At 40.4% G+C, this 24,414-nt stretch overlaps 1 protein-coding gene across 2 annotated transcripts in view; it reads left to right on the top strand.

Annotated features, from left to right (window-relative positions):
* The first annotated feature begins 3,001 nt into the window (after window positions 1-3,001).
* The window catches only part of LOC137049214 (NACHT, LRR and PYD domains-containing protein 3-like), a 31,815-nt gene continuing 10,402 nt past the window's right edge, over window positions 3,002-24,414 (top strand). Inside the window, exons 1-7 of one of the 2 annotated variants that reach the window (XM_067427679.1) lie at window positions 3,002-3,045; window positions 18,964-19,242; window positions 19,346-19,408; window positions 19,820-21,614; window positions 21,901-22,074; window positions 22,180-22,353; window positions 22,703-22,876. In XM_067427679.1, coding sequence (XP_067283780.1) covers window positions 18,984-19,242; window positions 19,346-19,408; window positions 19,820-21,614; window positions 21,901-22,074; window positions 22,180-22,353; window positions 22,703-22,876 — 2,639 coding nt within the window. In that variant the 5' untranslated portion in view covers window positions 3,002-3,045; window positions 18,964-18,983. Of the gene's footprint in view, window positions 3,046-18,963; window positions 19,243-19,345; window positions 19,409-19,819; window positions 21,615-21,900; window positions 22,354-22,702; window positions 22,877-24,414 lie in introns of both variants that reach the window. The other variant, XM_067427678.1, reaches the window with a different exon arrangement.

Below are 24,414 nucleotides of genomic sequence, written 5' to 3' on the forward strand. Positions count from 1 at the left end.
ACATGCCAAATTAAAAGTCCCGTTCACTACTGTGTCTAAAATCACAAAAGTGCATAGAAATTTACGTAGAAAAATGTATTAAAAAAGATTACGAAATTCAGAGCTGAATGTATTATTGAAATACATTTAATAATACAATGTTAAGTTAATAATACAGTTCACATTGAGTCAAAATAAAACAAATTAAAGCAATAACACAATGCAATAGATTAATTTTCTGTGTCTGAATTAATTACTTCCTATGACTTATTTTTCCACGTTGACTCACATCTACAGTCATAGTATTTGTGTCCATTGTTCCATCATTCAGACAGTTCAGCCACTAGCCTTTCCCTGAGATGTATCCACTCCAGTGTCTCTCCTGTTCATCCACTGTCCCAGTTATCCATTCGTTCTGCTATTTCTTCATTCTGCCATAGAACATCCTCAGATGAACATCCTCTCATCATTTACTCTCATGACACATACACACTGTTAAAAATAATCTACAATTACTGTAAAAAAAATAATAATAATAAAAACTGTCAAATAGAAGCAGATTATAATAATCCAAAATAGTATACAACCGTAGTGTCATGTTCAATGACCCTAAAAAAAAACAGTACACTTTTTATTTTATTTTTTACTGTTTGAATGAATAACATATAGAAAACACACATTTAAAAAAATTAATACCATAACATCACAAGCAAATAACAGGGTTTCCGTGGGTCCTTAAAAATTTGGTTCAAATTTAAGACATGAAAATGTGATGTTTATATGCTTGACATGCATTATACGAGCAGCCCTGGGGGTAAGCAGATAAACACCAAATTTTCATTTTTGGGTGAACTATCCCTTTAAGATTTAGTCTTACATTTAACTTAAAGTATGAGATTCTTGATAATTAACTTTTAAGCTCAGCTTTTGCCAATAATTTTTTTACTCTTAAGTAAATTCTAAGCATTGTTCTTGTGAGTAATTCTCAGAGGCTTGATAAATACGGGCCCTGGACTGTCTGACAATGCTTTTTCAAGCTGGAAAAAAACAATAGAAAAGTATAAAGCCACAATCCATGATTTTTACTTGTGTCCTACCTATACCAAGATGTCTGAATCAACATGCTCTGCTTTTCCTACACGCTCAATCCACTTATGTCAATAAAGTCTCCATTACCCCTTTTCCACCAAGGCAGTGCTGGTGCTAAATCGGAGCCAGAGCCTAGTTTCAAATCGGTTCTTTGTGTTTCCACAGCCAAAGCACCAGCTCCGAGCCAGGAAAAGTGGTTCTTAAGTAACACCAAAACATTGCTGGGCTAGAAGTAAGAACCGCTTGCGTCACCGGCTGGGGGCGGCGTTACCGTGATCAACAAGATGAACACAAACCTGTGACCACCATTTTTTTCAATAGCAGCTAATCAAGCTAACAGCTGCTGGATTGTAATCTCCGTCTATACAAATCACGGAGAGCTGCACAAATGCGTTGGATTTGCGGCGTTTTAATGCTGATGTAGGATCATAAAGCCATGAGCCACTGAGGGAAGGCTTGTTCGAGATGCACCTGGCGCGCGCTGTGCAAACTGATTGCGTATGACATCAGAGTAGAGCGAGCGCCAACGACTCCTTATGCTTTTGAATCGCTCACGCGGTATTTTAATATCATACACGGATCGGTCTCCGCAGCGCCAATGCATCTCGAACAAGCCTGGTGTGTTTGTATTTCCCGCTGCCTCGCTAGCATTGCTAAAACGCTAGGGAGAAAGATGAGACGTATACAGTGACGTAAGACCTAGCTCTGCGGTGGCTCTCTTACATGTGGAAAGCCAAACCGGTTCATAAAGGCTCTCAAGTCGAACCAACTTAGAACTCACATTAGCACGGGCTCTGAACTAGCACTCGGTTCATTCTGGTGGAAAAGGGGTACCTGAGGCTCCAGTGAGGGCTCTAGCCCGCGATGAGTGTCCAGAGAGGACTTCTTCCCCTGTCCCGAGTCCAGAAAGGACTTCTTCCCCTGTCCCGAGTCCAGAGAGGACTTCTTCCCCTGTCCAGATTCCAGTAATGGCACCAGTACCGCCAGAGCATCCTGGACTACCACCCCACCTCCTCCCATCTACACCTTATCGTCACCTCCGCCACTTCCTGTCGACACATCCGTTCACCCTCAGTCCACTATCGGAGAGTTGTGTTCGCCGTGGGTCCACCAGTCGTGAGATCTATCATGGCAGGTGGAGCCACGATTTACACCTCTGGCCTCCGCGACCAGGACTCCACCTCAGCCCGTCAAGCCATTAGCACTACCCTGGCTCTTACCTCCCTCAGCTCCACCGTGGCCACAAGCTACGCCAGTCTCCCTTGTCCCTCCGATGTCAACTTGGCCGCTTGTCGAACTTCCCTCGCCTCAGTACTACATTTCTCTGGCTTTGCCTCGTTTATAACTACGAAATTTAATTCCAAGATCGAATGGGACCAACTCTGATCCTGATTTTTTAGGAAGACCCAATGACGACGATATTGCAACACCCGCAGTAATGGGAGGAAGTAAGAAGAGACCCATAAGAAGAGAAAAGTATGTACAAGGCCAAAGACTAGTGTTTAGCAGTGACTATGATGATTGAAGTAGGTCATTCAGTAAAGAAAACAAAAGTCTAGCTGAAGAAGAGGGATAAGAACACAGATAATCTAATTGTCAGAAAGTTAACAACATAGGTGATACCAGTAAATTCACAAGTCAAATTCAACATAAATATTTGAAGTTCATAAAGGCCACCGATGAAAATCACAATTGCTTTATATTGTTTTCCTTCCTTGCTTTTCTCAAAAAAACTGAAAAGAGGTTCCAGTGAACATTCGTAAACTTGTGAGGTTGGAATGACAGCTTTTGACTTGTGGTTAGAAGCATAGTTCCTTGTTAGTTTCTTGGCATCATTGATTTCTGAGTTCTGAATACAACTTCCCCTCCACAGTCCTTTATGAAAATGCAGAACTAAAAGGAGTTTCAAAACAACTTCTGCTTAAGACACTGCTAAGTTCTTTGGAGGAGCAAGAAACATCTGCGTCATTATTCATGGTAAGTGAATACTACTTCATAAAATACTAATAGATGTAGATTTAAAAGCGCCATGTATCAATTCTCATTGATCTAGATTCAACAAACATTAGTTTTGAAAAGGTAGATGATTTTGAAGTTGAAAATGTTGATGGTTGTGTTCTTGTAAATAGAACACTGGCCAATTATCTTGGCTGAGTTCTGGATAATAATTTAAGTGGTGTAAATATGGCCTGGAAGGTTTTAGAAAAAAATAATGCTATAATAAAATGTATTGTTATGGGATTTTAGATAAAGTTTAACAGTACTTGCTACAGGCCTATCATTTTACCAAGTCATTTTGAGTATTCGTGAAGTTCATGGATGACCAATTTATCCAGTATGTGAATGGCAAACTTACAAAAGTAAGTTTTTAGGGGTATAACGCTTCTTTTAACAACGATTCAATTCGTATCACGATTTGAGGTTGTCGATACGATTTAAGGACAATATTGGTTCATTTAGAACGATATGATCCGAAATGATTCAGTAACTTTTTAGCCAAAAATTTAAATCAGTGTGACTGTTTTATTTCAGTCCAATCGAATCGTTGTTAAAAACAAATCGTTAAACCCCTAGTTATTACTGCATGAAGATGAATGGCAACACAATACCTGCAAAATACTGTTACATCCTGCAAATGCATATGATTCCATACTATAAATACTCAAAATTATGTTTTTCAGTATTACTCCAGAATAAGTTCTGTTATCTGATCACTTATTTGCATTTGTATAGGCAAGCAAACTTTTTTATGTCAAACTTAAACTCAAAACGCATTGACACATTTTTTATCAATTATTAATATGATAATTATTATCAAAGCAATTATTTGCTTTGCAGATTTAAACAGCTTTTTGACACCTGATATGTATCTCAGCTCAGATGGTACTCTGTTATTTCTTCATAAATAGCCACATTCATCTCACAACCTTTATTTCAACTAATTTAGATTAGGGTGGTCATAACATCACATTTTTCACTACATGATATGATCCACTACATGACATAATCCAGTCTGTCCACAGCGACATACTCTGTGTCAAACCTTGACTTGCACATCTGACTGACTACCCTCTTTGAGCTTGCTGATGTTTGTGTGTGACTCTTGTGTGAGGAATCGATGAATTTTTAAAGGTTTAAAGGGGTTGACTATATAAACTTGGAAATTCTTGGCAAAATGCCAGAACACAAAGCAATTCATGAGATGATTACCTTTTATTTCCACAAATCCTCCACAAACCTTGCAGATAAACTTCCCGTTTCACACTCTGTATAACCATACCCATGATCTAGTTCAAACTGGTTTTTAAAACAACAGAGCATGGCTGAGAACCATAGGAACTGAGCAGGGCCAGTGACATGAGTGTTAACCCTCTTGGGTCTAAGGGGTTTGGGGCCTTGAATAAGTTTTGACATGCCATGCCATAACGGAAGTATAAAAGGAGGAGTGATGAGAGTAAAGGATGTGAGAGGATCAGGCCTGGGGCCTAAAGTATACATATAATTTTCTGAATATTTCATCCTAAAAGTGTGTGAAAGCACAAAAGTTAGATTATGCATATGAACAAAAGTTTTTAGATTTAATAAAATAACCATATATGGAGCTTACAAAACCTAGTTTTACTATGCATAAGGTCATCTGCATTTCATTTCCATGCATATTCCCATCCAAGCAGGCGCACTGCTAGCAATTTTGGGCCCTATGAAAGAAAATTAGGTTGTGCCCCCTACTGTACCAAACATTTAAGCCAACTTCGCTATTCAAATCTTTTTCTATAATTGAATAATACTGGCCTATTATGCTCCACTCGCTCATTCGCTCATCCCAGAATACTCTTTGTGACATGCTGGTTCGAAAATAAAGCCAACTAAGCTATTCAAAATCTTTCGCTACAGTTGAATTAAACTGGCCTATTATGCTCCACTCGCTCATTCTGCTCAGCGCTGCTTGCTGAACCCAGAATGCTCTTTGTGGTATGCTTGTTCGAAAATATGTGAAAAACTGAGGGTTGTCCTCAGATAATGTTTTTCCAAACATAGTAGTTATTCATTTAAGCCATTAGTCAACTAAGCACTTTTATTAATTTTATTACACACATTATATATATATATAAAATGGAGAGAATTCTAAACCATAACTGCTTATGTAATATATCAGCATATTCTGCTATCAAGTGCATGAATAAAGCTTGCCACAAAGAACAGGCAAAAGTAATGATTATCAATGTGTCAAAAATAGCAAGGAGACATTTTTTCTAGGAAAACTAGGAAATTCCAAAATTTGTGAGGGCCAGACGGACAAACTCATATCATTGATACTGAACTGTATGGTTAGGGGTAGTTAAACAGACATGTACTGAATTAGAGACGATAAAAGTGAGTGGTCCAACATCGTATATATATAAATAAATTTTTGCATTGACCAGCAGGTGTCTAGTGTGCATTTGAAGCCTCAAGAAATGAACCACTTTTCAACACATCAGGCTGGAAAGCTTCAAAGATTCATGAAGCTTCATTTCGCCACCACTATCAATACTCAGTAACTGTCAACTTGTCTCTGCAATCTCTGGGTTCACTCTCCCGGCTGATCCACGAGCCCTCAGTCCGTCTCTCTCCCCCAGCATTGTTTGGAGATCGGCTTTATCCGGTCTCTCCACGCCAATCACTGCAATTAGACACAGGTGTTTATCATCAAGCACTTGACCTACTTTCTTGCCGCTTGGCTCCTCACTCTATAGCTGTGACCCAAAGTGAAGTGCGCGCACTTCGAAGGCCGCGTTTGAAGTGCGATTGCGTCACAGCGGCACTACGAAGGCTGCACCTCTGAAGGCCACATTTGAAGTGCGATTGCGTCACAGCGGCACTACGAAGGCTGTCCCAATGTGAAGACTGCACCTCTGAAGGCCACATTTGAAGTGCGATTGCATCACAGTGGTGCGACGAAGGCTGCTGCAATTCATGAGCGACTTCAAAATGCGCCCTTCGGTTCTCAGGCAAAGGAAGGGTACAGCAGATGGGACCTTCCCACAACTTCGCAGCCTTCCCTATCCCAGAATTCATAGCACACTGGTGACTACAGGATTTGACTGGTCCGCATTCCCGCGGCACTCGATCAGATTTCCCAGTTAAAGACGGTATAGCGGTCGGTAACTGTAGCCTGGATACTATTGAACACAACAGCGCAAGCGCTTGAAGTAAATAAAACGTTTTTTGCATTCGTAAAGTTCCCAGTTCCCTGCCCTGAGCAACCAAGATAAACTTTAATTTCCCAATTTTTAAATGTTATTTATTTCTCAACCATTTTCTCAAGAAGAGGACTCAGTCCATTATCACCCGCTATTCGCTGTTTCTTTCTTTTTTTTCATACATTTTCTTTAAATAGCCTTCTGCCCGGGGCTGTATTTTCGTCCCGCTCCCGCTATGAACCGCACCATTCCGCTCGTGCAAAATTCACTCCTCACCCGCTATAAATTATTTTATTCCCGACCCGACTGATCCAGCTAAATTTAGATTTTGTTTCCAGAATCTATCTTTTAAATGTCCCTTCCAGAAAGAGAGACACTGGGTGGGAATTGTCCATGCAATCATGTATTTTTCTTACAGCCTATATTGCTACTGTCAACACCGTAACTGAAACAATTATCACAGAAAAATAGGCTAAATCAAATGTGACGTCTGTCACTCAGAATTATAAGAAAAAATGCAAATAAACGAAAACTGCTGACTTAGATGCTAAAATAAAGTTTTTTTTATATGAATGAAAGAATGAATGTTCACTGACGACGGTCACCGAAAGATCGATCCTCCTAAGGCTGAATGCGTGGCCGACACGGACCAATTTAAATGGCTAGGCTATATTATTAGTTTATTATTATTTTTTATGCAAGTTATTTGTAAATTAAAGAAACTGCTGTCTATTGTTCATTTTCGTTAAAGGGGGGGTGAAACACTCAGTTTCAGTCAGTGTCATGTCAATCTTGAGTACCTATAGAGTAGCATTGCATCCTGCATATCTCCGAAAAGTCTTTATTTTTTTTATAATTATATAAGAAAGATGCGCTGTTCCGAGTCTTTTTTGAAAAAAGCCGAGCGGGTGGGGGCGTGTCGTGTGAGCGGAGCTAAATAATGACGTGTGCTCGCTGCTGCTATTGTGTTGAGTGCGTCGTAAAGCTGTCATCCCTAACAGCGGGGAAAAAACTTTATTCAAAATAAAAATATGGCTTTTAATCAGATACAGCCATACATCTATGATCCTGAATCAGACCCAGAGGCTGCAGTTGAACAGGAGCAGCAGCAAAAACGACTAGAGCAGGACGTCTCTATGTGGTACGATATACACTAACTATATAATATGCTTAGCGGCTTGTGTTATTTATATATTTATACTTGAATTATATCGTCGTATTTTTGTCTTTGAAGGTGTACATGTGGGAAGTGCAGTTGTGCACGTGTGTTTGTGTGTTTACGCGTGGTTTGTGTAGACAGGTTAAGTTAGTGTTTACATAGATAGACACGGAACAGTAGCGCATTTGAATGAAGAAGCGTGCTTATTTAGTTCAACATATTTCCCCCCTCTTTGTGTATTGTTGAGTGCTTTTACAATACACAAACATAAAGTTACACATATAGTGGCCAGCTAAACAAATCTACACGCACTACACATCGCATGCTCCATTGATCAATTTCTATATATAGTAATATATATAGTAACTATACGTGATCATGTTTGGGCTACTTGATGAGCATAGACACAGACATTTGAAGCAGTCTAACTCACCGCCCGCGGTTCTAACGTTGGGACTGCTCCATCCTTCAGCATTAGGCTATTGGAAAATCCGGCGTCATGCTGGGCCATGTTTATGAAACAGTCGGCACCGAAATGCAGCGAACAGATATAAACATTCGCGCAACTCAGTTGCTGATCCGGAAAAGCAAATTACATCCACTGTTGCCTTACCGCGGGGTTTTGGGGGAATCTGTGCAGGACTGTCTTGGTCTGGCAACCAAAAACGCACTTTTTGATGTCATTGTTAATTGTGCACATTACCTGTGCAGCGCAGCCTACGAGCGCTTTGATGGGCATAGCCTGTTGCTTTCGCTCTCTCCCTCTCTCTCTCTCCCTCTCTCTCTCTCACACGCTTCCGGTAGAATTGTCTGTAAGGCCCATACAAGGAAATTCCGCCCCCACTAACGTCAATGGGGACGCATGATCGCAAAAAACTTGCCGAAACTTATGACTAACCGGAAGTAGTATTTTTGACAAAGAAATACTCCCATCAAACGTCCACCTTAACTTTTGAAACTTTGTCCATGTTTAGTATGGGATTCCATGTCTTTAACAGTGTAAAAAGATCAGTATGCATGAAACAGCATTTCACCCCCCCTTTAACTTCAAACGTAGGCTAAATTGAAGAGAAGGTGTTGTTCTATAGCCTACATTGTTTATTTTTTTAATGCACGTTGTAATTTGTAGCTACATTAAACACATTTATATGTTTATACATATATTTTCTTGTCATATAGTTTAAAATGTGTAAATTGGTCTATACATAAGCCTACCTAAAGTAGGCTTTTTACAACTAGCCTCTTTATAGACCAATAATATAATTTAAGTTTAACATTAGAAACAACAGAATTTTTAATTATCAGCCAAACCAGAAGAAAACACTTTTCTACACTTTCCTTGCGCTGAGCGGGAGAAGCTGGAGCTGGACCGGGATGGGGAATAATGCACAAGAGACTCTGGTAAGGCCTGAGCGGGAGAAGCTGGAGCTGGACCGGGATGGAGAATAATGCACAATAGAGACTCTGGCGGGACATCATCTTCTGGGATGAGTGCATATTTCCACTTTCCGCAGCTTTGCTAGGCTGAATCGGTCGACGGCTGGCATGTCATAAAAAGTAGACATTGCATCTAAGATGATGAGTTGAATAAAAATAAGTAGGTCTAAAAGACTTGGACGTAATATAAATGTTTAAAATATATTGTAACAGTTACATTTAACATAAGAAATAAACTGTTAACTAATATTTGCAATTTGACAATATTTAACCGGCTACAGATTTACATGCTTATGGTCCTGTCTCCCATCGTCGCAGGCTTTGAAGCATGTCAAAACCCAATAAAAAGCTCATAAAATAAAATAAATAAATAGGATATATATATAAAAAAAAATATATATATATATATATATATATTTTTTTTTTTTATTATTTTTTTTATTATTATTATTATTTTTTATATGCTCCATTTGTCTTTTTAAAATCTCCTGACGAACAACCTGCTAGGCCATTAAGGACGCTTGGTTCATTATTGCCAAGTCTGGAATGGGGTTGCATTTAGGCTACTGTTGCTTTGGGGTGTTTGTAGCCTATACTCCACAGGTTAAGTTGTCTTTACTTAAGCAATATTTCTACTGCCCGCGACCCGCATTTTGGGATATTTTGGCCCATTCTGGCCGTGATTCAGATACTATTATAAAATGCAATTAACCCTTAAATGCATGACTGTTTCACCAAACATTCTTACTTATTCAGGTCGTTAGCGACCCAGATCTATATTTAACATGGATAGACCTCTACCTGTCGTGATAATAAAACTCCTGATTTTAGAGTAACAGCTACAGAAGAATCAAATAAAACCTATTTCGTTACCTTTTGGAGCTTGGAAGGATTCAGTTTGAGCAGATGTTTAATACCATCATCATGACCTCGTCAGAGCTCGTTTACCAGCATCTGCCTCATATTCGCGATCTCCAGCATATTCTCCAAACTCATTTTCAATGTCTTCAAAATCAATATTTTGATCACTGACAGCTTCTTGACCACATCCATCATCAGTGACATTGACACTAACATATGATTGTGTTTAGTACTTGCTCTTTGAAGTAAATCACTAACCCATTTCAAGTTTTGCAGATTATAATTATTGTTTCGTTTTCTGTCAGAGGTAACTATGAGTGAAACGTCACTTCATCATTGGGTATCAGACATTGCCACCTTGTGGAATAAAGGTGAATTGCGGCGTATTTCGTCATTATAGATTAATTTATTATTGTGCAAATAATATATACGAACAATCCTACACACCTCGGGTCGTTAGCGCGTTTTTAATAACCCGTCTATCGCGGTCATCTCCCTCCGCCTCAGCCATCTTCCTTGTTGTTGTTGTTATTCTCCCGGAACCGGAAGTATTTGAAACTTCACAACTTTATCGTCCGCCAGAAAATAAACAGTGACATAATCGATTATGGCACTTTGCTGCATCGATGCTGAATCGTTCATGCCCCGCATCGTGATGCATCGCCGAATCGATTATTGTTGACACCCCTATTAATTAGGCCTACAACAAAGTGCAAACTTGCAAATACTGAGACACATACACAGCTTTTACCCTTAAAACAGTAAACATTAGTTATAGCTTATATATCCATCCATCCATCATCTTAGCCCCTTCCTCCAGCTCCTCCTCAGGCATTCCCAGGCCAGCCGGGAGACATAATCCCTCCAGCGTGCCCTGGGTCTTCCCCGGAGCCTCCTCCCAGTGGGACATGCCCGGAACCCGTCCCTGGGAAGGTATCCAGGAGGCATCTGAAATAGATGCCTGAGCCACCTCAGCTGGCTCCTCTTGATGTGGAGGAGCAACGGCTCTACTCTGAGCTCCTCCCGAGTGACCGAGCTTCTCACCCTATCTCTAAGGGAGCGCCCAGCCACCCTGCGGAGAAAGCTCAATTCAGCTGCCTGTATCCGGTGTAAGGAATTGATTCAGATCAAATAACTCAAAGGGGTATTGAATTACAAGTGAAAGGAACCATGATACATATTAAATGATTCAAAATTAATATTCAACACTTTATCAACTATTCCTCCAGTGATACGTTGAAATTAGAGTACACTATCAGTCTTGAATCGGGATATTACCCGTTACAATGGCAATAATATAAATTTTATGTTCACTGTTTGTGAGCTTAGGTAACACAGTCGATCAGTTTAAGGCAGTAACTTATAAACACATAGCCAAAGGTAAACAAAAGTTTATTGAACTATTCTAAACACACACAAACTAACAAAAACACACATTCATACAGTTACTGGGATGTTTGTTAATGGAAAGGAGTGAAGTCCCAATGATTTCTTAACCACAACCTGAGTCAATATACTAGCAGGTCAACCTTAGTTTGTTCGCTTAGATACACGATTTTTACCAGTTCAGCCAGAATGAAGAGTCATGTACTTGCGTTTGAATGCTCCTACGAGCATTGGTTCCTCTAAGCACGGCGTTGCTTGGCTGGTGGTCAGTTGTTGTGGTTAGAGGGACGAATAGTTGGTTTTGTGGGATGAAAGCTGGATCCTGGATGGCGTTAGCTGGTTGCTACGAAACGCGATGTGCAGCTGTGCGGACTCCAGGAAGTTTTCTTCGGCGATATTCAGACAGAGTTTTGAAGTGTGGTGATGATGAAGAGCTCTGGGTAGCTCGGAGGACGCTGCGTGCATGCAGGAAAGGCCCGCACGATCAAAGCAGAAGTCACCGCAAAACCATGGCAGTCAGTAAAGCACGAAGCAAAACAAAAAGCAAAGATATCTTGTTGGCCCGGGAGTTTTAAACGGGCCCCAAGGTCCCTTGGGGGTGTCTCCGGCCAATGAGATATTGGTGTGGGCGGGTATCCTGCCCACTTCTCCTGTTCATGCATATCACTAGTGTAATATCTGTTAAAACACTTTTAAGGACCCAACTTTCCTATTGTGATCACAGTACATTTTACACAAATTTACCTTGCATCAAAATGACGAGAATAATTTATCCATCACCTAGACATCAAACAGCTTGCTCTTCCCATGATGGGAGTAGGAGATCGTAAAGATTCATATGTAATACATGTCTCGCGCACAGAGTAACTTTACATGAAAATATACATAATACCTTGGTATATGTTTAAGGCACCGTTGGGTGGATTAATTCATATTATTGAATCTATGGTTTAAGTTTACTCCCGCACTTACGCACTTCGGAGGCCGCATTTGAAGTGCGATTACGTCACAGCGGCACTACGTAGGCTGTCCCAAAGTGAAAGCTGCACCTCTGAAGCGCTCTGAAGGCCGCATTTGAAATGCGATTGCGTCACAGCGGTGCGACGAAGGCTGCCGCAATTCATAAGCGACTTCAAAATGCGCCCTTCGGTTCTCAGGCAAAGGAAGGGTACAGCAGGTGGGACCCTTCCCATAACTTTGCAGCCTTCCCTATCCCAGAATTCATAGCACACTGGTGACTACAGGATTTGACTGGTCCGCATTCCCGCGGCACTCGATCAGATTCCAGTTAAAGACGGTAGCGGTTGGTAACTCAAGTGTAGCCTGGGTAGGCTACTATTGAACACAACAGTGCAAGCGCTTGAAGTAAATAAAACGTTCAACGTTAGTGCATTCACACAGTTCCCAATTCCCTGCCCTGAGCAAGATAAACTTTAATTTCCCAATTTTTAAATGCTATTTATTTCTCAACCATTATCTCAAGAAGAGGAATCAGTCCATTATCACCCTTTTCGCTGTTTCTTTTTTTCCCCATACACTTTCTTTAAATAGCCTTCAAAATATAATCTGCGCGGCGCTGTATTTTCGTCCTGCTCCCGCTATTCCGTACCGCACCATTCCGATCGCGCAAAATTCACTCGGTGCTCACCCGCTTTAAATTATTTTATTCCCGACCCGACTGATCCAGCTAAATTTAGATGTTGTTTCCAGAATCTATCTTTTAAATTTCCCTTACAGAGACACTGGATAGGAATTGTCCGTGCAATCATTTATTTTCTTACAGCAGGCTGTAGCCTATGTCAACACCGTAACTAAAACAAATATCACAGAAAAATAGGCTAACTCAAATGTGACATCTGTCACTCAGAATTATAAGAAAAAATACAAACAAACGAAAACTGCTGACTTAGATGCTAAAATAAAGTTGGTTTTTTTATATGAATGAATGATTGAATGAATGTTCACTGACGACGGTCAACGAAACATCGATCCTCCAAAGGCTGAATGCGTGGCCGACACAGAACAATTTAAATGGCTAGCTTATTATTTTTTATGCAAGTTATTTGTAAATTAAACGAACTGCTGTCTATTGTTCATTTTCGTTAACTTCAAACGTAGGCTAAATTAAAGAGAAGTGGTTTTTCTATAGCCTAGCTATTGTTTATTTTTGTAATGCACGTTATAATTTGTAGCTACATTAAATGTTTATACATATATTTTCTTGTCATGTAATTTAAAATGTGTAAATGAAAATAAATTGGTCTATTAGCCTACGTAGGCTTTTTACAACTAAAGTTATTTTATTGGTCTATAAATAGGCTAAAGTTTAACATTAGAAACAACAAATTTTTATTATCAGCCAAACCAGAAGAAAACACTTTTCAACACTTTCATTGCGCTGAGCGGGAGAAGCTGGAGCTGGACCGGGATGGGGAATAATGCACAAGAGACTCTGTTAAGGCCTGAGCGGGACATCATCTTCTGGGATGAGTGCATATTTCCACTGTCCGCAGCTTTGCGGGCCGAATCGGTCGACGGCTGCATGGCATGCCATACAAAAAATGCATCTGAGATGATGAGTTGAATAAAAATAAGAAGGCCTAAAAAAAAACTTGGACGTATATAGGCTAAATGTTTAAAATATATTGTAACAGTTACATTTAACATAAGAAATAAACTGTTAAATAATATTTGCAATTTGACAATATTTAACCGGCTACAGATTTACATGCTTATGGTCCAGCCCATCGTCGCAGGCTTTGAAGCATGTCAAAACCCAATAGAAAGCTCAAAAAAAGTATATATATATATATATAAAATCTAAGTAGTAGTATATGCTCCATTTCTCTTTTTAAAATCTCCTTACGAACGTCCGCTGTCAGTTGTCAGAACCTGCTAGTCCATTAACGGCGCTTTGGTTCATTGTTGCCAAGTCTGGAATGGGGTTGCATTTAGGCTACTGTTGCTTTGGGGTGTTTGTGGCCTATAGTCCACAGGTTAAGTTGTCTTTACTTAAAGTGGGGGTGAAAAGCCGAGCGGGTGGGGGCGTGTCGTGTGAGCGGAGCTAAATAATGACGTGTGCTCGCTGCTGCTATTGTGTTGAGTCGAGTGCGTCGTAAAGCTGTGTCATCCCTAACAGCGGGAAAAAAACTTTATTCAAAATAAAAATATGGCTTTTAATCAGATACAGCCATACATCTATGATCCGGAATCAGACCCAGAGGCTGCAGTTGAACAGGAGCAGCAGCAAAAACGACTAGAGCAGGACGTCTCTATGTGGTACAAGTTATACACTAACTATATAATATGCTTAGCGACTTGTGTTATTTACATATTTATACTTGAATTATATCGTCGTATTTTTGTCTTTGAAGGTGTACATGTGGGAAGTGCAGTTGTGCACGTGTGTTTGTGTGTTTACGCGTGGTTTGTGTAGACAGTAAGCGGACTGGTTTTGCACGGCAGGCTAAGTTAGTGTTTACATAGAAAGACACGGAATAGTAGCGCATTTGAATGAAGAAGCGTGCTTATTTAGTTCAACATATTTCCCCCCTCTTTGTGTATTGTTGTTTGGAGTGCTTTTACAATACACAAACATAAAGTAACACATATAGTGGCCAGCTAAACAAATGTACACGCACTACACATCGCATACTCCATTGATCAATTAACTATACGTGATCATGTTTGGGCTACTTGATGAGCATAGGCAAAAACACAGACATTTGAAGCAGTCTTACTCACAGCCTGCGGTACTAACGTTGGGACCTTTATCGTTGGGACTGCTCCATCCTTCAGCATTAGGCGATCGGAAAATCCTGTGTCGAGCTGGGCCTTGTTTATGAAACAGTCGGCACCGAAATGCAGCGAACAGATATAAACATTCGCGCAACTCAGTTACTGATCCGGAAAAGCAAATTACATCCACTGTTGCCTTAACGCGGGGTTTTGGGGGAATCTGTGCAGGACTGTCTTGGTCTGGCAACCAAAAACGCACTTTTTTGGTGACATTGTTATGTGCACATCACCTGTGCAGCAGCCTACGAGCCAGCGCTTTGATGGGGGTAGCCTGTTACTTTCGCTCTCTCCCTCTCTCTCTCTCAGGCGCTTCCGGTAGAATTGTCCGTAAGGCCCATACAAGGAAATTCCGCCCCCATTAACGTCAAAGGGGACGCATGATATCAAAAAACTTGCCGAAACTTATGACTAACCGGAAGTAGTATTTTTGTCAAAGAAATACTCCCATCAAACGTCCACCTTAACTTTTGAAACTTTGTCTATGTTTAGTATGGGATTCCAAGTCTTTAACAGTGTAAAAAGATCAGTATGCATGAAACAGCATTTCACCCCCCCTTTAAGCAATATTTCTACTGCCCGCGCCCCGCATTTTGGGATATTTTGGTCCATTCTGGCCGTGATTCCGATACTTTTGAATAACAATTGGAGGGGTTTTATTATTCAGACCTGGCAACCCTGTCTCTCGGTTCGCCCTTCGTGCACTTTGAAGGCGTGGCCTGGTCTGGCCTTCGAAGTGCATGGCCTTCGAAATGCGCACCCTTCACTTTGGGACACAGCTTTTGTGTGAGGTTCAAAGAGCCTTTGGAATGCGCGGGTCGAGAAAGGAGGGGGGATGACGAGGTGTTTGTCTTATATTGGTGTAGACTTCGAGCCTTCGAAAAGTTTTAACGACTCTGTGTCCCGATAACGATTTGAATTTATGCTTGTCGGTAATAAATGAGTCCCTTCTTCGTGAGGTTCTGCCCGCTGTTACGCTTGTAGAACAAAGAGGAAACACGTCATGTGACTCATCTTGTCCATGTTCTGGTTTTGAGATAACGCAGGTAAAAGGGGAGAGCTGTTGTCTATGGGCCATTAGGGCATCCTTGATTAGTTTTACGATTGGTTCTGGTTTCGGAGAGGGGGTCTCTGAAATTCTTTGTTGTGTTGACTCACTGCTGGAATATACATATTCCTACACCGGGATCTTGTCCTTTCGGTCATGACCCACAGCTCATGACCACAGGTGAGAGTAGGAAAGTAGATTGACTGGTAAATCGAGAGCTTCGCCTTCCAGCTCAGCTCCTTCTTCACCATGACAAATTGGTACATCGCCCGCATTACTGCACTGATCCGTCGGTCAATCCCCGTTCCATCCTTCCCTCACTTGTGAACAAGACCCCAAGATACTTAAACTCCTCCACTTGAGGCAAGAACTCTTCACCAACCTGAAGTGAGCAAGCCACCCTTTTCCGACTGAGAACCATGGCCTCGGACTTGGAGGTGCTGATTCTCATCCCAGCCGCTTCACACTCGGCTGCAAACCGTCCCAGTTCATGCTGAAGGTCCTGGTCTGAGGTTGCCAACACGACAACATCATCTGCAAAGAGCTGTGACAAAATTGTGTGGTCCCCAAACCAGAGACTCTCCGGCCCATGGCTGCGTCTAGAAATTCTGTCCATAAAAATTATGAACAGAACCAGTGACAAAGGGCAGCCCTGCCAGAGACCAACATGCACCGGGAACAAATTTGACTTACTGCCGGCAATGCGGACCAAGCACCTGCTCTGGTAGTAAAGGAACCGAACAGCCCTAAGCAGGGGACTCCGAACCCCATTCTCCCAAAACACCCTCCACAGGCTGCCACAAGGAACACATCTGAATGCCTTCTCCAAATCCACAAAACACATGTGGACTGGTTGGGCAAACTCCCACGAACCCTCCAGCACCCTGGAAAGGATATAGAGCTGGTCAAGTGTTCCACGACCGGGAAGAAACCCACACTGTTCCTCCTGAATCCGAGGTTCCACTATAAGCCAAATTTTCCTCTCCAGTACCCTGGCATAGACTTTCCCAGGGAGGCTGAGAAGTGTGATCCCCCTGTAGTTGGAACAAACTCTCCCATCCCCCTTCTTGAAAAGAGGGCCCACCACCCCGGTCTGCCAGTCCATAGGTACTGTCCCCAACCACCACACCTTTCTGTTTTCACCACACATTTTCTGTGGTGTTTTTCATGAACAAGATTTACATATGAAGGAGGAAGCAATGGTGTTTGAGGGTGCTTTCACACTTTTGGTGCGCACCCGGGTTCACTTGATGTCAGAGTTTGGTTCGTTTGGATGATGTGAATGCGGTCTTCCGAACTCGGGTGCGCACCCACGAACCATACCCGAGTCCGCTTAAAGGTAGTTTGCGGCAGGTAGATGCAAGTGCATTACGTACTGAAGCTTTGGTAACAAAACAAACAACCAACAGTTTAAAAACAAAAATAAAAAAGTGACGGGAGCAACGCTGTGCCTTTTTTCTAGGGGTGTATTGATTCGTTTTAACAATTTAAATTTTTGGCTAAAAAGTTACTGAATCGATTTCAAGTCACTGAATCATTTCGGATCATATCGTTCTATATGAACCAATATTGTCCTTAAATCGTATCGACAACCTCAAATCGTGTTGCGAATCGAAGTTAAAACGAATCGTTGCACCCCTACTTTTTTTACCTTCACGCTCACTGTTATTACTAAGCAACCAGGTAAACAGCTGCTGCAAATGATGATACAAATAAACCCCAGTTCGGACCCAAACAATATAATATAATATGAACAGTCCAGTGGGGGCAGAGGCGAGTAATCGAACCAAGGGTTTGGTCCAGGCAATCGAACCAAGTGTGAAAGCACCCTCAGACTCACGGTATGTGATTTCTATGTACTGAAATCCTGTTATTCAACTATGAAGAGATTAATTCAGTTTTCATTCTAGGGCAACTTTAATATTTTTCAGAATAAATTCACTTTAAAGTACTACCCCTTCGTGAATTATTCACTGCACACAGGGAAGTGTTACACTTAGGTCCACATGTTAAACCAAGTCAAATCAACTTTATTTATATAGCATATTTACAATGACGATTGTTTCAAAGCAGCTTCAGTGTTAAACGGGTATATATTGCAACAAATTTGATTCCGCTGTACAGTTGCTCTGGAGAAAATGTTGATGTCCTCAGCTCATTTCATTATACCATATAGCGACAATGAGGGAAGATCAGTGATATAGTTGATATTAGGGGTGTAACGATTTGTTTTAACAATGATTCGATTCGTATCGTGATTTGAGTTTGTCGATGCGATTTAAGGAGGATATTGGTCCATTTAAAACGATATGATCCGAAACGATTCAGTGACTTGAAATCGATTCAGTAACTTTTTAGCCAAAAATTGTAATCAGTGTGACTGATTTATTTCAGTCGAATCGAATCGTTGTTAAAACGAATCGTTACACCCCTAGTTGATATAGTTAATTTAGTAATTCATTTTATTTGGATATTTAGTTGAAAACTTAGATTGAAATTTTAGTGTCCACAACTGAGCAAGCCAAGACAAAGGCGACAGTGGCAAGGAACCAAAACTCCATCAGGGCATGATGGAGAAAAATAAACCTTGGGAGAAACCAGGCTCAGTTGGGGTGCCAGTTCTCCTCTGGCCTATTAAAAAACATTGTATGATTTTTATTCTGGCAACATTACAGGTCAGAAGTCATATTAGATCGTAATATTCGAAAGTTCGAGGTATCACGCAAGAGACGGGTTTACTGAGGATGATGCTTCGATTAAACAATTATTAAATAGGAATAATCGAAGGATCGGAGTCATTATGTCGGCGACGGGTTTATTTAGGATGACGTGTCGAGTAAACAATTATTGAATAGGAATATTCGAAAGATCAGAGGTATCACGCCGGAGACAGTTTATTGAGGATGATGTGTCGGTGAGGAAAATTTAGAGAAGACACTAATTGACACAGTCTCTGCAGACACTTCAGGTATGCGTTGGTCATTAAGAGTGAAACTAATTCAGATCTTTTTCTTTTTGTCCTGTAGCGGTGAATCTGTGAAGGGCGATGGCGTCTGTTAAAGATCTGCTTGAAAAATCACTGAATGAACTGCTAGAAGACGAACTGAAGAAGTTTCAGTGGTGCTTAGGAAATGATCATGAGTGTATATCAAAGTCTGAACTTGAGAATGCAGATAGGTTAAAAACTGTGGATAAGATGGTAGCACGTTTTAGACCAGAAGCAGCTGTGAAGGTCACTGTGGAGATCCTGAGGAAGATGAACCAGAATAATCTGGCTGAGCATCTAGAGAACAATTATAAGCAAGGTAATACTTATTTCCCAGTGACTGTAATGTGATTGACTGTTTACCAATGTGAGTATTTGAATTTATGTTTCCCAGTGAGTGATCCTCTCTTTCTCACATGCAGGTCATGCTGAAAGCAATATAAATATATCTGTTGCTGTTGGAGCTCATTCAAAAGAGAAAAAGGGTAAATAGCAATCACTGTCTGTACATGTAAACAAGAAAATATAACAGCAATCAACAATTACAAAGCCAGATCTTATACAAGTACATTTAATAGAACAGAGTGTCTAGTGATGATTTTACAAGGGCGTTAGACCTAACACCGTTGGTGTGCTAGATGTCAATTTCGGACAGCAATAATTCCAATAGTGACAATCCATTAAATGCTCTGGAAGGAATTAGAAAAAGTTATTTTTGCATTCGAGTCAGCATTAGTAAAGTCAATTCCCTCACCATATGTTAACAACTTCAGCATAATCAGAGTAAGATATACATGTAAACCCTACTGCAGTTAGAGTGTGATTAATATAAATATAGTAGAAGCATGAATTTATGGAGAGAGAAAAAACAATCACTTAGTCTTTGCTTTCTGCAGACAACAGTCAAGCTACTCGTCGTTATTACACAGAGATCAGCCACAGACTAAAGAACAAATTAAAACTGGACTATGAGCAGATATTGGTTGGCAGTTCACAGAGGGGTCATCGGGAATACCTGAATGATATCTATTCTGATTTATATGTGGTGGAGAATGAGACTGGAGGAAGAGTGAACGACCATGAGGTGATACAGATTGAATCAAATCACAACCGATCGACTGCCAAGAAGAAGCCAATCAAGTGTAATGACATGTTTAAAGTCCAGTGTGACACAGGTCGACGAAAGAGAAAAGTGTTGACAATGGGGATCGCAGGGGTGGGAAAAACTGTCTCTGTCAATAAATTCATCTTTGACTGGGCTGAAGGAACAACAAATCAGGATATAGTCTTCATATTTCCATTTCCATTCCGTAGATTGAATATGATTAAAGAAGAGTACAGTCTTATGGGTCTGCTTAACAAATACTTCTTTAGTAGTCCTGAAGAGCTGTCCTCTCTTCCTGAAGGTGATGGTAAAGTTATGTTCATCTTTGATGGCCTGGATGAATGCCGCTTTCCTTTAAACTTTAAAGATGACGACATATTTACAGATGTAAATGAAAAAACAACAACGAGTAAGATAATTATAAACCTTATCAAGACACATCTGGTTCCCTCTGCTCTCATCTGGATCACATCCAGACCAGCAGCAGCCAGTCTGGTACCTCGAAACTACATTGATCAAGTGACGGAGGTGCGAGGATTCAACGATGAACAGAAAGAGCAATACTTCATCAAAAACAGTCCTGAGGTTTCTGAAAAGATTATTTGTCACATAAGGAAATTCAGGAGCCTGTACATCATGTGCCATATTCCTGTCTTCTGTTGGATCTCTCTCACTGTTCTTCAGCCTCTACTGTCTCGAGAGAACAATGACAAAACTCCAACAACACTAACAGGGATGTACACAAACTTCTTAATTTCTCAGCAGCAACAGATGGAAGAAAAATACTGTAATGACCCTGAACCTAAAGCCAATGCACCGTCTTTTGATGAGATTATTCTGAAGCTTGGAAAACTGGCATTTCAACAGCTGGAGAAAGGAAACCTGATATTCTACAAAAAAGATCTTGAGGAATGTGGACTAGATGTTAGCGAAGGTACGGTGTACTCTGGGTTATGCACTCGAATGTTTCAGGAGGAAAAAGCAAGAAACATTTACAGCTTTGTACATCTCAGCATACAGGAATTCCTTGCTGCTCTTTATGTGTTTTTGACAGGCAAAGACGAGATTGCTAACCTATTTCATCAATCCTGGCGAAAAAAACTGACATGGAAACTGTCCAAAAAGCCACTTTTTCAGCTTCATAAGGCTGCAGTCAACAAGGCTTTACAAAGTGAAAACGGACACCTGGACCTTTTCCTTCGGTTCCTTCTGGGTCTCTCACTGGAGTCTAATCAGAGTGACCTGAAGGAACTATTGCCAGGAGTGGAACTCAAAAAAGAGAGTGTTAAAGACACTGCTGACTATATCAAAAAGAAAATAGAAAAGGAGAAATCAGTAGAGAGGACCATCAATCTCTTTCACTGTCTGAGTGAACTGAAAGATGACTTTGTGGAGGAAATCCAAAAGAATCTGAGCTCAGGAAATCTTTCAGTGCAGAATCTCTCCTCTGCACAGTGGTCTGGTCTGATGTTTGTGCTCCTCATGTCAGAAGAGACTCAAGAAGAGTTTGAACTGAAAAAATACAGACGATCTGATGAAGCAGTGATGATACTGCTGCCAGTCATAAAAAACACCAGAAGAGCACTGTAAGAGTACTTTTATGTTAATTTTTATACACTGTTAGTATTTTGTAATTAGGCCTTTATTTTAAATGGGTGACTTTTGGCCTAGAGTCAGACTGTTCAGTAAAATAAATACATGTAATGTGTGTGATGATATAAATACAGGTTTGGTGTTTAAGAAGAGAACATTGTTTTAGCTTTTCTTACATCACAACAGTAAAATATTTTTCTAGTTTAACAATACTCCACATTATAAATGCTATATATATATTAAGCATTACTGTTGCTGTTTGTTTTGTCCTCTACACAGGCTACAGTGCTGTAATCTCACTGCTCAGTCCTGTGAACATTTGTCTTCAGTTTTACAATCCTCAAACTCTGTTCTGAGAGAGCTGGATCTGAGTAACAATGACCTCCATGATTCTGGAGTGAAGCTTCTTTCTGATGGACTGAAGAGTTCAAACTGTCAGGTGGAGATACTGAGGTTTGGAGCTCAAATACTTAATTTGTTTTGCAATAAGTTAATTATTAGAAATTGCACTACTAAGATTTATTCTGTATTCAATTATATTGTGTTATTCTTATTCAGATTTCCTACATGTAACCTCACTGCTCGGTGTTGTGAAAGTTTGTCTTTATCTCTACAATCTTCAAACTCTTCACTGAGAGAGCTGGACCTGAGTAACAATGACATGCAAGATTTTGGAGTGAAGCTTCTTTCTGATGGACTGAAGAGTTCAAACTGTCGGCTGGAGATAATGAGGTGAATGGTTTAAAAATAATTAATTATAATAACAATCCCACCCTCCTTGCAAATTGCCATCTTGAACTGAACACATTAATTCACACAGACCAGAAGCAAGATGACCAGAGACAATTGGTTTACATCATGTGTCATTTTCTGTTTAGAAAACGTAACAGTATTTTGGCAGTACGTTTTTAAATCGTTAAAAGTAATAATTTTACTCTGGCACACTTCCACAAACATTTTTTTTTTTTTACTTTTGTGACTCGATCTATAAAAAATAACAGCTACAAATACAAACTGCACAGGTCAGTGTATCTGATTACTAAACTAATGTCACGTGGACTGTTGCTGTATGTCTTTGTAGATTGTCCGGATGTATGGTGACAGAGAAAGGCTGTGGATATGTGTCTTCAGCTCTGACTTCAAACCCCTCACACCTGAGAGAACTGGATCTGAGCTACAATCACCCAGGAGATTCAGGAGTCAAGCTGCTCACTGATAAACTTAACCATCCTAACTACAGACTGGAAAAACTCAAGTATGTAGAGCAGGCAGAGTTTTGGAAGACTCCAAAAACAATTCTGCATACAATCTTAACTTATTTCAACCAGTTACACTATTTCTTTCATACATTTACAGAAGTTCTTATTGAAAATTTACAGATTAGTAGTTATACTACAGGGTTGTTGAATTCTCAATTCTGATTTTCTGGTTGTTGAACCCTCTAAGGCAGGGATGTCTAAACCTGCTCCTTGAGGGCTACCGTACGGCAAATTTCAGTTTTAACCCTGCCCCAACACAGCTGTCTGTAATTATCAAGCAGCCCTGAAGACCATGATTAGCTGGTTCAGGTGTGTTTGATTCAGGTTGAAGTCTGAATCAGGGCTGCGTTTCCCAAAAGCATCGTAAGCCTACGTTGATCGTAAAAACGATCGTACGAGTGATCTTAATATTAAGGTCTGTTTCCCAAAAGCATCGTAACTTAAGCAGCACTTGAAAATGATCGTAGATCTACGAGTGCTCTGGAGTAATCGTAAAGCTCTAAGTGTATCGTAAGAAGAGAGAGATGAGGTCACCTACAGGACAACCGGCAGATTACACCTTTAACTTTATTCAAGTGCATTGTGATAATACTAGGCCTATAATTTTTAATTTTTAATTTATTTTTTATGAGGGCAGGTAAAAAATACAAATACACATCTGAATTAAATGACAGAAAAGAAGAAAAAAAGAATAAAATAAGTAATGTAGAAATTATACTTCAAAAACTGGGAAAAATAGAGATAAATTTATATGACTTGCTGACGTGCATGAAAACCAGCCATGTATTGGACATTCCTCTGCAGTGCCCTCTTCCTTTTTGTCAGGCTTGCAAAATCTCTTTACCCGATCTTTTAACTAATAATTTAACTTATAACTTTAATTTGGTAGCAAGTCCTCCCAGATGTTTTGTTTCTCTTTGTTTGTACGATGCCTTTTAAATCTGTTGAAAATATCTTTTCCCGCTCCACCTCCTCTAGAAGGATATTGATTTTGTCTTTTTTATAATATATATAAAAGTTGCTTATAATTATGAGGTGAACCATTCAGAGGAATCGATTCCATATGAGGTTATATTTCAGCACTTCGCAAATGGACAGACAGCGACTCTTAAGTAGCACTTAGAGCGCGTTCTCGCGCGTTCATGTTAAGTACATTTTTGGGAAACACACGTGGAATTGCTGCGAGTGATCGTGACTTCGCTCGTAGAATGAGCTCTTTATAGCTAAGATACATCGTTATTGGGAAACCCAGCCCAGGTTGGCCCTCCAGGACCAGAGTTGCACACCCTTGCTCTAAAGCTGGGCATACACTTTGCGATTTCAATGTGATTTCAGCAAGGTTAACCACTCACACTGAATGAGTAGATCGCATGCGATGTAAAGCCAAAGCTCACGATTTATGTGCTCACACTGTGCGGTCCGACCGTCAAGCACGTCTTGACTGCTCACACTGTACGGGTGAAAAATGCGCAATAAAATCCCGTGGCAACGATAGACCATGGTGTATTATAGAGAGGTAAATGCATCAGCTATT

This window comes from Pseudorasbora parva, chromosome 20, assembly GCF_024679245.1.
Source record: "Pseudorasbora parva isolate DD20220531a chromosome 20, ASM2467924v1, whole genome shotgun sequence".
In the NCBI taxonomy this organism is placed as follows: domain Eukaryota; kingdom Metazoa; phylum Chordata; class Actinopteri; order Cypriniformes; family Gobionidae; genus Pseudorasbora; species Pseudorasbora parva.